Raw genomic sequence first — 17,666 nt, 5'->3', positions numbered from 1 at the left:
AGTATTTTATGGATCTAGGCCATGTCTACAATGTTGACGTGAGAAAAGATCGAAAGGATTTAGATCTAGATCTAATTTTAAGAAATACACTTTGCGCAGATAGTTTTATACATTGACACATGAAAATACAAAGGAAGGTCCATTGATTTCATAGTAAAATAAAATTAACCTTCAAATTTGTGTTTCAAAACCATTTTTTACATAAATTAGTTCCTTATATCTGTGACTACAGATTTCCTGACGAACATTCTTTCATCAGACAATACCGTAATGAATCGCGTACTAAAAATTAATCTTTATAATCCCATCCCTAGATCTAAAACTCTATTTCAACTCTAAGATGATAAAACTTCTCTTCGCACAGATAGTTTTATACTTTAACACATGAACATACTGATTATAGTCCATTCATTTCATATTTTGATCAAATAAACATTCAAATTTGGTTTTCTAAAGCATTTTTAAGAGACTAAATTCGTTTACGAAAGCTGCGAAGCCGAGTTGAGATAGGCCTAGATCTATATTCATTCATGAATCGCGTACTTAAAATTATTTCGTTTAATTGTTCACTTTATAATCCCAATCATTTAACAAAGCTATCGCTCTTTTCGTTTTAGATATGAAAATATCGTCTTCGGGTAAACCCATTTTCGCAAAACTAATTTTATTTTCGTAGCGAAAGAGAAAAAACTTGAAAGGATCATTAGATAAGTTTAACATACATTTAAATCCAATCCACTAGATTAGTAAACACAAACTTAGACCCGCAGGCCGCGGGTAATGTCAGGCTAGTCTACTATATATACGCAAATTAACACTGACTGACTGAGACATTGATCACGAGATCTCTTAAACGGTTTCGCATGAAGTTTCATAAACATATTCCTTTAAAGTTCTAGGCGCTTACTAAGAATCGGTTTTGACATATGTACAGCCTGACCACCACAGTTTGCGGAAAATCCCAAGCTTTCTATCAAACCTTTATATGTTATTTTCAGTATTTCCTCAAAAGGCCGCAGTCTATATACAAAAGCATAAGAAGTAGCGCCCACATTCTGTATTTTAAAGCATTTTTTTTCCTTTTCCCCTAAGTGTACTTATTTTTAATATGCCTCATGTCATTTCTGCTACCTTTTAGGTGCTAAGTAGCAAAAAAAAAAAAAAAACTAATCGCATTAAAAAGATGGATCTAGAGTCTTTTTCTTATGATTAAGATTGAAAAAAAAAATAGGTTTAACATAGATGCTCTCTCTCTCTCTCTCTATTTCCAAGCTGAAAAACAGCCTAAAGTCTATAAAATAATGAGAAAGCCGAAAGAAAAGTTGTGGGCGGGAGGTAGTTAAGGGAGAGGGGGGAAGTAGATAAGTTCAAGGAACACCGTCTTTTGAGTCTTGAATAGTCTAGAGTCAAGAGTCTAGATCTATAGGCTAATCATTAGAATTTTATACACAACGCTAGAATTATACACACGCTTAATAAGGATTTTTTTTTTTTACTGAGGAATGGGCATTTTTTTTAAATCCCTAAATGTTACATATTGACGTCAGTGATCAACTCAGAGTCGACTCAGACAAGCAAATCCCTTGAACAGTGTTCTTTCTCAACTCAATTACTGTCCTCCACCAGATACAGACACACAAAAATAGCACGTCCATCCAGACATTGTCAGACTGCAGACATTAAGAGTTGTGTCACACTGACCTAGGTTACATTAGAAATAATTAGCGCTGTCATCGTTTTGAGAGAGTTGCTAACACGCCATTAAATCTCTTTAAGAAGAATCTTGGTGAGAGCACACGCACACACAAACACACATACACATCTTGTTGATCTAAACTATGGAAAGGACATTACAAGACGTCCTGACTGGATAGATTCTAAGACTTCAATCTAATGACAGAGGGGGGGGGGGAAGAGTGAGAGAAAGTGTGAAAGAAAGAGCGAGACAGAGAAAAGGAGGGATAAAGGGGAGAGGGCAGGAGAGAGTTCAAAGACCGAATAAGAGTGCGTGAACAAAACAAAATAAGTTAAGAGAAGAAGAAAAAAGAAGTAGAGCTGTCAAGCGTATAAAATAAAGTTTCCTGACACTAGAGATGATACCAGAGACCAGACAAACCAAGCACTGGAAAGAGTGTATTGATGGTATTTAGAAATAATGTAACACAATATGGGCACATTCAATCTTCTCCTTATACACCTTGACAGAGTCAGGCATGCACACACATACGTAAACACACACACAGACAGACCCAGGTGGCAGTGTATGAAATGACCAAGGACACTGAGAGAACTCAACGTCATCTTTTCAATTAAAAAAAAACGTTCTATTCAACAGATTCTCTTGTTTTATGATTATCAAAGTGTGGCCCACACATAACTAGGCGAATTTCAACAAGTACTTGGCTCTACAAAACATTCACCGGTATATGTTTGACAAGAATCCCAACACTAACATGAACCGTTCTATCAGGTACCGTATGTGGTGGGTTCAGCCCAGAATATGACAACCAAAATGACGAAGCAAGTCAGGAGGCTTATTTCAAGTTTAATGTACACAAAAAACCTGCAGCCTTGGTCAAAACAATGAACTTAGGACAAACACAGCAGGATCAGACAAGGTGGTGTTGGAGTAGGTGCGTAGCAGCAAGTTTCAATCGAGGATGCCAGCAGGAAAAGGAATTCAAATCTCAGCTACCGGGGCAGAGGTCAACTTGACCCTTTGCTGACCGGTGCTTGGTCAAGTTGAGCCGACCCGTATATTATGTCCTCCCCACTACACGTACATTATGGCAACTGAGCTTCACCCCTTCACAATTCTACAATGCTGTGAGTGTTTCCCAAAAAAACTGCCCAGAAGTTGAAGTATTTGAGCCAAAGGAAAATGAACATAAATGTTACACAATGTTAAGAGTGTTGTTGGTTTGTTCAATCTACTACATAACAATGCAGGAGGTCGCACAGGTGGAGACAAAAAGGAAATAACAGAATGGAATGTATTGGTGCGACAACTTGGTGGGACATAATTCTTAGACAACAAATGAACATGGGATCCAGAGTTGCTTAGCATTGCATTATTTAGTCAGAGCTAAAAAAAAAAAAATTAGAAAAAAAAAAGGTAAGAGTTCTGTAGACAATAAAGACTTCACATTCATTAAACAGAGACGATTTACTTTCATGACACAAGTCAAATGTCTGTTGCATAGTTTATTGTGTGGTTGGTTTCTTATAAATCTAGGCCTACACCACTGCTAGGCCTACACCACTGCTAGGCCTACATCACTGCTAGGCCTACACCACTGCTAGGCCTACATCACTGCTAGGCCTACATCACTGCTAGGCCTACATCACTGCTTGGCCTACACCACTGCTAGGCCTACATCACTGCTAGGCCTACACCACTGCTAGGCCTACATCACTGCTAGGCCTACACCACTGCTAGGCCTACACCACTGCTAGGCCTACACCACTGCTAGGCCTACATCACTGCTAGGCCTACACCACTGCTTGGTCTACACCACTGCTTGGTCTACATCACTGCTTGGCCTACATCACTGCTAGGCCTACATCACTGCTAGGCCTACACCACTGCTTGGCCTACACCACTGCTTGGCCTACATCACTGCTAGGCCTACACCACTGCTAGGCCTACACCACTGCTAGGCCTACACCACTGCTAGGCCTACACCAATGCTAGGCCTACACCAATGCTAGGCCTACACCACTGCTTGGCCTACACCACTGCTTGGCCTACATCACTGCTAGGCCTACATCACTGCTAGGCCTACATCACTGCTAGGCCTACACCACTGCTTGGCCTACATCACTGCTAGGCCTACATCACTGCTAGACTTTTTTCTCTCACATTACAACGCCCAAAAAAATAATTCTACCATCAACTAAGAGTAGAGTTTAGTCGTCTCTAGTCAGATCTACCACAGAGGGAGGGAATTCTGTGGCATCAACAAACAGGGGGCCCAGGTGAAGCGTGCATAATATTGTTCTTCATATCAGGAGAGTGAGGGTAGAATGTCAACCCTGTCAGAGCCTCGGGTACACTATTTGTTCTAAGTGTTTATAGTGCCAATGCCACTACTGGGAGGAGTTTTTAAGACAAAAGAAAGAAAGATCTAGTTTCCAAAGAAATTGATACCCTAGATATGGTTCCATCATAAAACTAGTAAATATAAAATAATCGCATGTATCATCTGTAAAGCAAGATGCACTATATATACCGTATCATTTCTAAATATATGGTATCATTTCAAAAGCTAGATACTGTAGAAAAAAAAGTATAATTTACAGAATAAGAGAGAGGTGACGGCGTGTTAACGGCATTTTTTTCCCCATCGGAATTCTCCCTGGTGTGTGAAGATAACTGAATCCTACTCTACGAGGACATGCGATGTCTATCAGCTACCTCGGAAAAGGGCTAAAATCAAATCCCGACTTGTTTCAGTCAATAGTAGATATCCAGTTGATTCAGTCAATGGAAGATGTCCAGCTGTTTTAGTCAATGGTAGATGATCCAGCTGTTTCAGTCAATGGTAGATGATCCAGCTGTTTTAGTCAATGGTAGATGATCCATTTGTTTTAGTCAATGGTAGATGATCCATTTGTTTTAGTCAATGGTAGATGATCCATTTGTTTTAGTCAATAGTAGATGATCCAGCTTTTTAGTCAATGGTAGATGATCCATTTGTTTTAGTCAATGGTAGATGATCCAGCTGTTTTAGTCAATGGTAGATGATCCATTTGTTTTAGTCAATAGTAGATGGTCCAGCTTTTTAGTCAATTGTAGATAATCCAGCTGTTTTAGTCAATGGTAGATGATCCAGCTGTTTTAGTCAATGGTAGATGATCCATTTGTTTTAGTCAATGGTAGATGATCCAGCTTTTTAGTCAATTGTAGATAATCCAGCGGTTTTAGTCAATGGTAGATGATCCAGCTGTTTTAGTCAATGGTAGATGATCCAGCTGTTTTAGTCAATGGTAGATGATCCATTTGTTTTAGTCAATGGTAGATGATCCATTTGTTTTAGTCAATGTAGATGATCCAGCTGTTTTAGTCAATGGTAGATGATCCATTTGTTTTAGTCAATGGTAGATGATCCATTTGTTTTAGTCAATGGTAGATGATCCATTTGTTTTAGTCAATGGTAGATGATCCATTTGTTTTAGTCAATGGTAGATGATCCAGCTGTTTTAGTCAATGGTAGATGATCCAGCTGTTTTAGTCAATGGTAGATGATCCATTTGTTTTAGTCAATGGTAGATGATCCATTTGTTTTAGTCAATGGTAGATGATCCATTTGTTTTAGTCAATGGTAGATGATCCAGCTGTTTTAGTCAATGGTAGATGATCCATTTGTTTTAGTCAATGGTAGATGATCCATTTGTTTTAGTAAATGGTAGATGATCCATTTGTTTTAGTCAATGGTAGATGATCCAGCTGTTTTAGTCAATGGTAGATGATCCATTTGTTTTAGTCAATGGTAGATGATCCATTTGTTTTAGTCAATGGTAGATGATCCAGCTGTTTTAGTCAATGGTAGATGATCCAGCCGTTTTAGTCAATGGTAGATGATCCAGCCGTTTTAGTCAATGGTAGATGATCCAGCTGTTTTAGTCAATGGTAGATGATCCACTTGTTTCAGTCACTAAGTTGTTGCTGCGGTAAATTCAATACAGACAGTATGATACTTCATACAAAGAGTCACGAATTCTCACGTATCTCCTTTATCTGTCAGTACTCACGTTCCCTCGGGGTGCTCTGGGGCCACGTGCGTGTGTTGTCAGAGAGCGGGCTTTTATCATGAACCTCCCCACCAACTCAAGTCAGCAGGTTAGGCATCACGTGGGTGAGCGTTGTCCAACGACCACCACATGGCCCTGAGGACCAACATGGGATGTATTGAGTGTATCCAAGCAGATGTGTCGGGAGATTTGTCCAATCTCTTTACCATAAGCTCGACTTCTTTATATTAAAAAAATTGTGTGCCAAAATTAACTTTTCTTAATTTTGCGCCTAATCTTAAGGACTAGCTTCTTATTTATTCATACTCTCTGAAAACGTCAGCGCAATGTCATGACGGGCGGCACAACATTATCAAGATTACAGAATGTTCAGATGGGTGTGAAAATTAATTTGCGAAAATTACCTGTCAGGCTACTATTAGCTTCTGGGGAAAACACGTATTAGTGGCTCGGAATCTCTGAGACTCCATGAGCCTGGCAGGCAATTTTTTTTTTTGTTACCTAGCTAACCAAGCACTGAAAGGTCTACCTTGGTTCTCAAAATTGTGTCATTGTTTGTATATCAGTGCACCAAAGTTACACATCTTTGTTATCAGCACAGACGGGGATACGGAGGGGGGGGGGTAGTGTCATCTTTTTTTTTCCCGACAACACGGCTATTTTTAGTGGTGGAAAAACAAAAGGGAGAGGGACAAAGGGGTCTAGAATGTCTGGGATTTCTTTTCATCTGGTCTAACAAACGTTTTTTACTTGCTGAGCTCAATCCTCAACGAAAAACTGATGTGTGTGTGTCTGTATGTGTGTGTGTGTGTGTGGTGTCGATACTACATACTGCAGACTAAAAGTACATTCTTATTGTGCACATTAAAGGCCCAGTCAACACCATACAGAGAGCACAAAGCAGACAAAAAGCTCGTACACTGTTTGAACATGTACATCATCTTTTATCTACACTCTAAAAATAGCTAGTTACTTTTAATATTTGAAAAAAAAAACAAAAGCAAAATGTAATGTGTATATATATATATGATGTATGATGGGGTGTATATATATATATATATATATATATATATATATATATATATATATATATATATATATATATATATGATGTATGGTGGGGTGTATGTATATATATATATGATGTATGATGGGGTGTATGTATATATATATATGATGTATGGTGGGGTGTATGTATATATATATATATATATATATATGATGTATGATGGGGTGCATGGGCGTAGCCAGGATTTTTTTTTCGGGGGGGGGGGTGCCGCGAAATTTTTTTTTATATGTATTTATGTGTGTGTGTGTACATATTCTTTATTGCATTCTGACCCTTCATTCTTTCGGAAGAATGTGCCATAGAATAGGTTCTTCCATGAATTAGTGGGAAAATTGTAGATTCCCCGCCATTACTATTTGATTAAGCCTGTTCAGATTTCACTCATTTTTATTCTTATTTTTTTATCCTTATCTCATAATTATGTCCAAGTTCTTAAGTCACATGTCTTTGTGTATGTGTGCCTGTGTGTTGTGTTTCATTGTGTGGATGATGTGTGTGTGTGTGTGTGTGTTTAAGTGTGTGAAGGTGTGGAGGGACAAATCAGAAAACAGAGAGATGACAGTCAACAAGTTATTTTCATGAATGAAGTGTTCAGATCTAACATATTTATCAGATGTAGATGAAAGCATGCATCAAAGCACGAAACATTACTGTAGCTGTCAACAACTGATGAATAGAACATTCTTGTGGTGACAAGAAAAACACTATATTTTGAAGGACAGGAACTGGACAAATTAGTAGAACTACAAACAATGTATTAGAACGAGATCTGAGGTACTGCTAAAAACTAAATACAGTTGTTGCCCTTTGTATAAAACATTTTGAACCTTTATTATCATGCTACCCATACAATGTCATTATAATTTGAACAAATAATTTAGAGAATGAAATTAGATAAATCAGGTTTGTAAGATGTGGAGAATTATGTTATACTCCAATGGGTACAAAAGTCCACTAGGGAAACATTTTTTTATAATTTTGTGAAATGATAGTAGCAAGAGTATGAAGTCCACAAACTTAATAAAAAAACAAAAAAAAAACCTTTTCAATATTGACAAAAAAACAAACAATAAGTTTATTTGGTTGAGATGATGAAATAAAACTATTCCTATAAAATGTACACCTGTATGCGCCACTATCATGCAATTATTGTTTTGTATGCAGCGGTAGGAAACCAAACAGGTTTACAGTGCAAGCCATTTTTTTAATACCTACTACACTGTCTATAAATAGGTGCAGACATTTATTAAACATGAGATATAATGAAATGAGTTACATGCTAAGACACTAGTTTCCATGTTCTGCAAAGAACTTTTAACTCAAATCTAGGTATTTAACTGTCAATCTTCATTGTGCTTCTTAAAACATTGCTATGTTTAAATGAAATAAAAGGTAGACAAGTCACTTTTTATTTTCATTGGCTCTAGAGCAGGCATGTCCAACACGGCATTCAGGAGTCGCATGCGGCCCGCGACCACCTTGCGTGCGGCCCGCTTAGCCACCTAAAAATTATCAAAATAATGTTAAACTGTTACGCTGGAAAATAAGAGATGACAAGCTAACTGAATTGAAAAATAGTATTTGTTAAACTGAACAACGAGAGTGAGTCTGCAGTGAAAGCAAGCTTCATTTTGTCAAACTTAATTGCAAGCCAAAGCAAATCATTTAGTGAATGTGATTTTATGAAGGAGTGTGTCGTTAAAGCCGAAGTAATTTGTCCAGAAAAAGTGAAAGCATTCATAGAAATAGCGTTAACTAGTGACACTGTGGCAGATAGAATAAATGACATGTCAGTCAGATTGTGTGAACATTTAAAGATTTTGAATTATTTTCCTTGGCTCTCCATGAGTCAACTGATGTAACGGGTGTAACAAAGTTGGTTATATTCATAAGGGCCTGTGACAAGAATTTTGAGATACACGAGGAGCTACTTGAGCTTTGTTCTATACATAATACCACAACAAGCGAGGATGGTTTTGAGAAATTAGAAGAGGTGATATTGCATTACAATTTATCTTTGGTAAAACTAGCTAGTCTAACAACGGATGGCCCACCAACCATAAAATGAAATGGTTTTGATGCAAAGCTACTTGCAAAAATAAGAGACTCTGAGAGACTGATGCTAAGTTTAAATTTGCTCATTTTCAGTGCATCATTCACTAAGAAACATTCTGCGCACACCAATTACAGTTCCAACATGTCATAAGACCAGTTTCAGTCGCTCTCAGTTTTATTTGTGCCTGTAGTTTAAATCATCGCTAATTTTCAATGTTTCTGGATGCCATTGGACACGAATTTCATTGTGTTCCCTACTGTCATAAAGTATTGAAGAGATTTTTTGCACTGAGTGAGGAAATTGTATTGTTTCTGAACATGAAAGGTGAACCTGTTGAACATTTCAAAACTGACTATTGGGTTCGGGATCTGCCATTGGCAGTTTATCTCACTGGCCACCTGCTAGACTTGAACTGAAACTTCAAAGTAAAGACAAAATTGTCACAACTGCGTGTAATCATGTGAAGTGCTTACAAGCAAAATTACAACTGTGGATAAACCTAATATGAAGAAGAAATCTTGTTCACTTCTCAACGTGTCAGGAACTAAAAAGATTAAATACGGCTACAACATTTGGTAAATATGTCTTAGACCTGGAATTGTTAGTAGATGCTTTCAATGACCCTTTTCGTGACTTCGTACCGTATGAGCAAGAATTTTCGTATCTCCATTCTCATTTGATTCTGAAATTGCTGCTGGTAAAGTGCAACTAGAGCTGATAGAATAATAGCAGTCAGATTCTTTGTTGAAATCGAAGCATATAGAATTAGTTGTGCCAAAATTTTACAGTTATATACCCTGAATTGCGGAATTTTGCAGCCAGAATTCTAGCTATGTTTGCAAGCACTGATCTCTGTGAGCAGTTCTTTTCCATAATGAAAGCTACAAAAGCACCTCACCGTTCGAGATTATATCATCAAAATTTGTCATCTGTGATGAAAGTGTCAGTGGAAAACAAACTTCAACATGACATTAATAAAGTTGTATCCCATAAAAGATGTCAAGCATCAGAACACAGAAAATAATGTGTAATCATATTAACTTTTAATTAACAAATGGTACAACAAATTTACCTAACTAAGGGACCGGTATGACATTAATTATTGTATTCTATTGTATTGTTTCTAATTTACATAAAACTAGTAGGCTGTTTTGCAACTGATTTTTGGCTGCGGCCCCTCAGGTCATAGTAAGTTTTTATGCGGCCCATACACCTTAATGAGTTTGACATGCCTGCTCTAGAGAGTATCAAACAATGACATTCAACAACAAGATGGAACAAAGACTTACTTCTTCATCTTCTTCTGGCTGTACTTGATGCTGTAAGCTGTGGACAACAAATTCTCTTGATCTGGTTCTTGTTCAAATCTGCTCCGCAAGTCTTTCTGTAGGTACTGACAAAACACACAAAAAGACAGACATAAAACTTTAACACAGTGACACCTGTAGTGGTCTCATTATAATTGCCTTGGTTACAAGTATTACAGTATTCAGTTAATTGCTGCTACAACTTCACATATATACTCAATAGTCAAATCACTCAATTATGAGTCTAAATTTTCCATTAAAAATATTGATGCAATTGTATATTCTTTTTTAAATATCTAATCTTGAAAATAAATGTCTGTGATTGTGATGTGAATAATTTGTTCAGAGGACTTACTTTGAGCAGACCCTCCATATCAAGGGCTAGTAAGTCTTCCTGACAGGACTGTAGTATGGCCACACCCACTCGAAATATTATCTCCATACCCTAATAAACAGAAAAAGTACAAATTTTTGTTCATACCATAACCATTACAATTACTTTCTATACAGTTAATGTTTATAAACTATATTACCTCTATACCCTAATATACACATAAAATAAAACAATTTCATTCCATAACCTAACCATTATAATAACCCTTTTCTTAAACTTTTCAATAGACATGTAATGCATGTGGGTATGTGAAATAAACCACTTGGCTAACAAACTGAAGGGGATGCTAGAAAAAACCTTGACAAAGACAAAGGAATTTTGAATTTGATATGAGCTGAGAAATGAGAAATGTTTTCCCGCCCCCTCCCCATGAACACAAGACGCAAGCACATCCCGAGCATGTTACTCAACTAGTGATTTATTCACAACCAACCTCTCAGAGAAAAAAAGTCCACACTCCCCAAATGAGTTCATGCATTTTTAGCTGCAGAAAGGCCTTCTGGGGTTTACAATACACACTTCACAATATCATTATATTAAAAAGGAATGTAAGTAAAATAAACAGGACTGATACTTAAGTGTGAGAGACATTTGGGGTACATTTAGCATGTGTGTGCACGAGCATTGTAAAATGGGCATGTTTTTGTCAAGAAAAATATCTTTGATGTCACAGTGCTTGGCAATAAAAACTAATTTGTCACATACAAACATAATGTCTTGCCTACCTCTGAGACAAACAAGTCCATAATCCTACGTGCTAGAGACAAAGGCAATGATGTGACATACAATGTTAAAAACCAGGATGAAGCATACATGGATGTATCAAAGTTTTGTGTTTGAAAGTGTATGAGTAAAGTTGGCAGCAGTTCCTGGCAGGTTCAAACAAAAAGAAAAAATTAGCAATCATTAGAACTTACACAGTTTTAGCAAATAAAGGCTTTAATAAAAATCAATTATATAATGTCTAAAGTGATTTCTTTACCATATCAGTAAGGAACATAAGAAGTAAAAGTATAAAAAATAAGTTGGCAACTGTAGAACTCTAGTTTTCAATTATCACTGAGCTTTCCAACACTTTATCTCTTCATTTAATAACTTGCACTTACTTGTATGAGACATTCCAGCTTAAACATACATAGACCAAGTTCAGCCATGCTTGGTTTGAAGAGTTCTCTAAGCCTGAAGTCCTGCATCAAGCGAACTAACACAGCAAAGGCATCTTCCTCAGGCATCTAGTGGACAATTAAAAACAATGATAAGTACTTTTTAAGCAATCAAGAACTTTATTTTATAGATCTAATCTTCTATATTAAAAGATGGTTTCGGTGTTGGCCACATGACATTCATATTTGGCCAGAGAAACAGGGGAAATTTAGACTTACTGGATCATAAAGAGGACTTGAAGAAATACTACTAACTGGACTTAATTCAACTAAGCACTATATCCATCACTCTTCTTCCACAAAAATACAATTTGCAATAAATAAACTTTATCAATTGTTTACAATTTTAAGAAGCTAAAAATGTTACAGATTTAAATTTGTTTGAGGATAAAGTAAAATGGACAGGAATATAGATGGATACAGCTCTTATATAAATGACCACTAAAACAACTTGAAGGGAACATTTCAAGCTATATATTTCTATTTTTGTAAACAGCTTTAATAGAATACAACTCCTTTTTTAAGTTGGTTTCTCATAAGTTTAAGACATTTATTCAACAACTAAGTGGTACGCATATTCAATTTTGTTAACTTAATTGCTTTATTCACATCTATATTTTTCAACAATGAATAAATAAACAATATAACATCTTTAGCTTTGAAGGAGTCTGACAGTTACAGGACTGGGGCTCTGTCAGATTACCAAAGGGTATAAAATAAAAATTAGACGAAAAAGAAAATGTGATTGATCTAAAAAAGATGAAACATTTCATTTCAGTTGTCATATACTGTACTTAATTACAATTTAAGAGAACTACATCCTGGGGTCCACAAGATGACCAAAAGCTGAGAATTGTATACAATTAAAGTAACCTCTTTGCTAAAAAGCCACTACTGTTTAATATGTCTTTTAAGTTCTATTCTATGACGACCTAAACCAAAAAAAATATCTCATTTGGGAATTTCTAACTGGTTATTGCATGTGGGCAAACTTAGATCCCAATCACAGATGAATCCATACTATACTAATGCAGGAGAAGCTTATAAAAATATCCACAAATGAGGAACTTAAACCAATATTTCACCCAAAAATACAAAAAATTCAGGTTACAAAAACATATTCCAAATTTATATCATCATTATGGGTCATTGTAAAGTAAATTTTGTCTTCTTTAATGTTTTCTTATTTGGTACAACATGGATTATGATGAACCCCAATCAGAATTAAAAGAAACCGTCTGGAAATGTTTGCTCAAACAACTGATAAAATCTCATCAACCTCATCCAAGTCTTTTTTTTTCTTTTTTTTTTACACTTGTTGCTTATATAGTATGCATTTGTGTAGCATTTTTCACTTAGGGATCCCTGGCAAGGTTTGACTAAATAAATCGGTCCCTGGTTTTAAAAAAAGTTATAGAACCAGTGTACTACATTATACATTAATTAAATGAATGTTCATCAGTGAATGTGTCTGATTTTGAAATGTCTGACTATCAAGAGTCAACTGTGGTACTATACATGCTACTCATGTTAACTATAAATGGATTTAGTAAACTAGACTAATTTCCATAAGTAGATATTTGTGATTCATTACAAAGGGAGTATTTAAGGTTTAGTGAAAATTTCACAGACCAAAATAAATTTTTCCATGTGTGTGTGTGTTCTGTACTGTGACATTTATTGAATATTAATCAAATAAAATCACAAATTAATGCAGGAAATGGTTCACTTTAACAATTAGCTTCTTTTAAAGACTGAAAAGCAATAAAAAAAACCTGTAAAATCTTCTTCATTGAGGGGGAAAAAAGAAATTGTCAATATTGTCATGCAGCTAGTACAACAAGGAAGGTTATCATAACTGTGTTCTAAAAATGGAATAGCTTCCCTTGTACTAACCTGCATGAGAAGAAGGCCAACAATAAATCCACTACCCTGACAATAACCAACTTCTCTGTCGTGTAAAGAGTAGGCCTGAAAATAAACAATTGAACTCAAGTTAATCCAAGAAAACCTTTCGTACTTCATTGAAATCAATGTTTCTAAATTGCCATAAAAATAAAAGATACTGGTATTTGTTAATTTATAATTCAAATTAGTCAAGTAGTTTCTAATCATCCCAGAAATTTCGAGGCAGTCTATACTGAATTGGAAATAGTTTTCCTTCAAAATTTAAAAAAAAAAAGGTTATTTTAGAATGTCATTATATTCATCTGTTTGAGGCTACATAAACAATTACAAACAGTGACATTTAGTTAACAAATGATGATAGGCTAATAGCAAGTAAATGTTTTGGTGATTATATTTAAAAAGACAAAATGTTTTGGACAATGAAACAATTTAAAGCAATGCACATATTGATAACTTAAACTAACATAACTTACGCAAGAAAACATACAAACTAATACATTTCTGCTATAAAAAACAGTAACTTATCTAGGTCTGGCTTTAAGAGTCTAACTATAGTGTCCTGCTATAACAAAAAAAAAAGTTAAGGCTTTAAGGTTAAGGCTTTAAGAGTCTAATTATACAGTCCTGCTATAACAAAAAAAAAAAGCTTATCTAGGTCTGGCTTTAAGAGTCTAACTATACAGTCTTGCTAAAAAAAAATATTTAGTTTTGCTTTGAGATTCAAACAATAGAGCCCTGCTTAACAAAACAGAAACATTTATGTCTTGCTTTAAGAGTCAGTGTGTTTACCTTCATGACATTGAACAAACTTTCCTGGCCAAAGCCATCTTTCTCTTTAAAGAAATCATGGTCGGGGAAAGTGCGTGCTATGTCACGGCGAATGAGTTTCTCTGAGGGAGATGTCTTCTTCATGTGTTCTGCATACTCCTGTTTGTAAGGAGAGTCGTTGACACCTAGAATCATTTGCCAGGCCATTCCGCGAAACTCATGAGGAATTCCTTTCCGTACAAGCTCCTGGTAAATTCAGTGAAAAAAGTTTATTTAAAATACAAAGTAGCTGACTTATTTCAGACATTAAAAATATTGTCATTTGACTTATAAACCTGTACATCAGCTTATATAATGCTAGAAATTAATTTAGGTCCCCCCCCCTCCATTCTGCCCATAAGGCTGCAAGCTCTCTCCAAAGATATCAGCCTCTTCCCAGTTGCAGTTGTTGCCCACAGATTTAAGGTTTTATAAGAAGGTGTGATGCCATGTTATAAATGGACGTTTTTTTTGCTTTTCAGCTGACTATCTAAAACATGTTTTGTCTTGTCTAAGGATATGTCCTGCAAATCTCATGAATGTCTGTATCTATGCAAGAAAGAACTTGTGTACTTTTTGACCTTTATAATGTCTTCCATGTCTTGCAAGCGTAGGTTGCCATTGGGACAATGATTGTATTGGGGGGGAGGGGGGGTGAACCTTTGGACTCCAGGCTAATTTTTTTGACCAGATAAGCCAAATTTTTTTGGCAAATGGCTCTGGCTTTCCCTATCCAACATACAACATCATGATATGTATTTCCATCGCTTGTGATAACGCTGCCTTAAAAATTGACAGGAGTACTTACTGACCTGTAGCAAATATGCATAACTTTGGTTTCAAGTCAGTCCCTAATCAATTATAGAATTCACTTGATAGTATCAGTTATTGAATCTAGAATATAACTTGCTAGATAATAAGTTAGTGTAAGATACTTTAGTTATACCTTCAAGAATGTTGGCTTTTTCTTGACCGAGTCCCAGTCATTGATGATCCTACCCCAGATATCCCAGAGTGTTTCACTGGAGGAACCTGTAATAAGAATTAAGATTAAAATAGTTGCTAGGTTACAAGAAGTAAATAGTCATGAGTTTTCTAGCATATTTGTCTTATTTTCCTCACTTATAGCTTGGGTAACAACTATACACAAATCTGCTTCTTGTTTGTTTTTAGTTACAGAATTGTCTTTTTTTTTCTTTCAAATTAATTAAAAAGTATTGTACTTCAATGACTATGAAACACTTCAGAATTTCTATAAAATCTATAAAATGTGCAGATAATGTAACATTATTGAGGTCATTAAGTCCCCTATATATATATATATATATATATATATATATATATATATATATATATATATATATATATATATATATATATATATATATATATCTACAGCCTTCTTTGTATTCATAAACGTTAACGAGGTAATGAGTCTAAGTCATGCAGACTTTTACAGGTGAAAAAAACTTTTAGGTGTTGCATTCTTTTATGATGAAGAAAACATTTCAAAGTAAAAACCCTATTGAACTATCTGTTTCTTGCGCTATAAGTTTTTATAGATTACAATCATTAGAATTAAAAACAATGTAAGGAATATTTTTATGAAACATATATACATGTTAGAGATGATATATAAGTAATTAAGTTTGTGTTTCATTATTTTCAACATAATTTGTTAGTAAAAATTACAAATAGTAAGTTTTAGAATAAAGAAAACAACAAAATAGCAGACATAATTTTCTAGACTAAGCATTTTGCTTCTAGAGCTGAAGTTATGTTTTTTGGGTATTATACTATTTTAAATTAAACTACTAATAATATCTAAACTGAGATGTTTTCTTTAAGAATAGTGACAAGATGAAAAGGAAGGCGTTTTTTTTTCTTTTGGAGCCAGCCAGCCAGAAAAAAAGGTAATGAAACAGGGTCAGAAGATAACAATATTTTTTAAGAATAAATCTTGCTAGGAGAATTGTCACAGAGTTGTATAAATACTTTAAAAATTTAAATTTCTTAAGTTTTTTTTAAAGTACAGCTGATGTAAATTACAAGAACATTGATAAGAAAGTAATAATTTATATTTTAGACCATCAAGAATGGCAACATCTGAGTCTTACAAAACAAATGTGTTTTAAACTCTGACCTCATCTGATTAAGGATTACATCATTGCCTTGTTGGCATCATTAAATCTGTTCAGTAAATCTCCCAAAGAATTTGAACTATTTATCACCTTTTTATCCCTAAAACAACTGAAAACTCTAATCTATAGAATCTTATAAGGCAGGTTAAATTATTTTTTTTCTTTTTAAAATGGGTTTTGGTTTAGCATTTAAGTACCGGTATGTAGGATATAAATAAATGGATACAAATGGATAGTTTCAAAAGTTACACAATATCTTCAACAATAGATTGCCATTTTCATTTTTTTAAAATTCAAATCATGCATATGTTTTTTTTATATTATAGATCTAAATGTTGAAAAAAAAATGTTTAAAAGAATTTTTTCTAGATACCATTAATTTACAACATGAAAAAAAAAATTCCAGGAAGCAAGTGGTTAAGATGTGCACCTGAAATACCATTGGCTGGTCAAATAAGTATATACACAGCTGTTTGGATTAGTCAAAGCCAAGATGCTAGAGACACATAAACACAAGAGATACAAGTTAGTGTGAGGGTGTAGGGTACATCCATAGCAAGCAGTGAAATGTACAGGAATGGCTTTCCATTGTTTACCCAGAAAGACATTATCCTCGCCAGTGTCTGCATTCTGCTCCAGGGAGCTGGTGCTGACCCGGCTCTGCACTGACCCTCTCCGGACTGATGCTTTAGGTTTAGCCTGGCCCTCACCTGAGAACTTCCTCCTGTCTTTGTTAGCTTTCTGTAGGTTGAGCTTAAAAGTCTTTCTTTGTATGGGTGACCGCGGGTTGAGTATAGCTACAAGGTAAATTACTTTTCTTAACATACAATTATCTTATCAACCATGCTGGAAATTTCAAAACCACTCAACTTTGTTAGGGAGGTTTCAAATACATTTCAACAATACATATCAACATTAGAGACTTTAAAAATAAATTTTCAGAAACTAGTTTGAGAAAGACAGATGAAAATTATACTATATTCAATCAATATTTTAGCACACAAAATAAAATAGACTGCTGAAACTATAACAGGATGAGAATCACAAATGTAAAACAAACAACAGAG

General features: G+C 35.1%; 1 protein-coding gene across 12 annotated transcripts in view; it reads right to left on the bottom strand.

Moving 5' to 3' along the window:
* The window catches only part of LOC106056324 (EVI5-like protein), a 78,057-nt gene that overhangs the window by 25,892 nt on the left and 34,499 nt on the right, over nucleotides 1-17,666 (bottom strand). For 10 of the 12 annotated variants that reach the window (XM_056040582.1, XM_056040584.1, XM_056040589.1 and 7 more), the window contains 8 exons: nucleotides 17,196-17,396; nucleotides 15,405-15,490; nucleotides 14,441-14,665; nucleotides 13,640-13,714; nucleotides 11,687-11,812; nucleotides 11,306-11,449; nucleotides 10,542-10,631; nucleotides 10,169-10,272 (listed from right to left, as the gene is read on the bottom strand). In XM_056040582.1, coding sequence (XP_055896557.1) covers nucleotides 10,169-10,272; nucleotides 10,542-10,631; nucleotides 11,306-11,449; nucleotides 11,687-11,812; nucleotides 13,640-13,714; nucleotides 14,441-14,665; nucleotides 15,405-15,490; nucleotides 17,196-17,396 — 1,051 coding nt within the window. The remainder of the gene's footprint in view (nucleotides 1-10,168; nucleotides 10,273-10,541; nucleotides 10,632-11,305; nucleotides 11,450-11,686; nucleotides 11,813-13,639; nucleotides 13,715-14,440; nucleotides 14,666-15,404; nucleotides 15,491-17,195; nucleotides 17,397-17,666) is intronic. The other 2 variants (XM_056040590.1, XM_056040591.1) reach the window with 1 other exon arrangement.

This window comes from Biomphalaria glabrata, chromosome 9 (assembly GCF_947242115.1).
Source record: "Biomphalaria glabrata chromosome 9, xgBioGlab47.1, whole genome shotgun sequence".
NCBI lineage: Eukaryota > Metazoa > Mollusca > Gastropoda > Planorbidae > Biomphalaria > Biomphalaria glabrata.
This window is presented reverse-complemented; position numbering and strand designations above follow the sequence as displayed.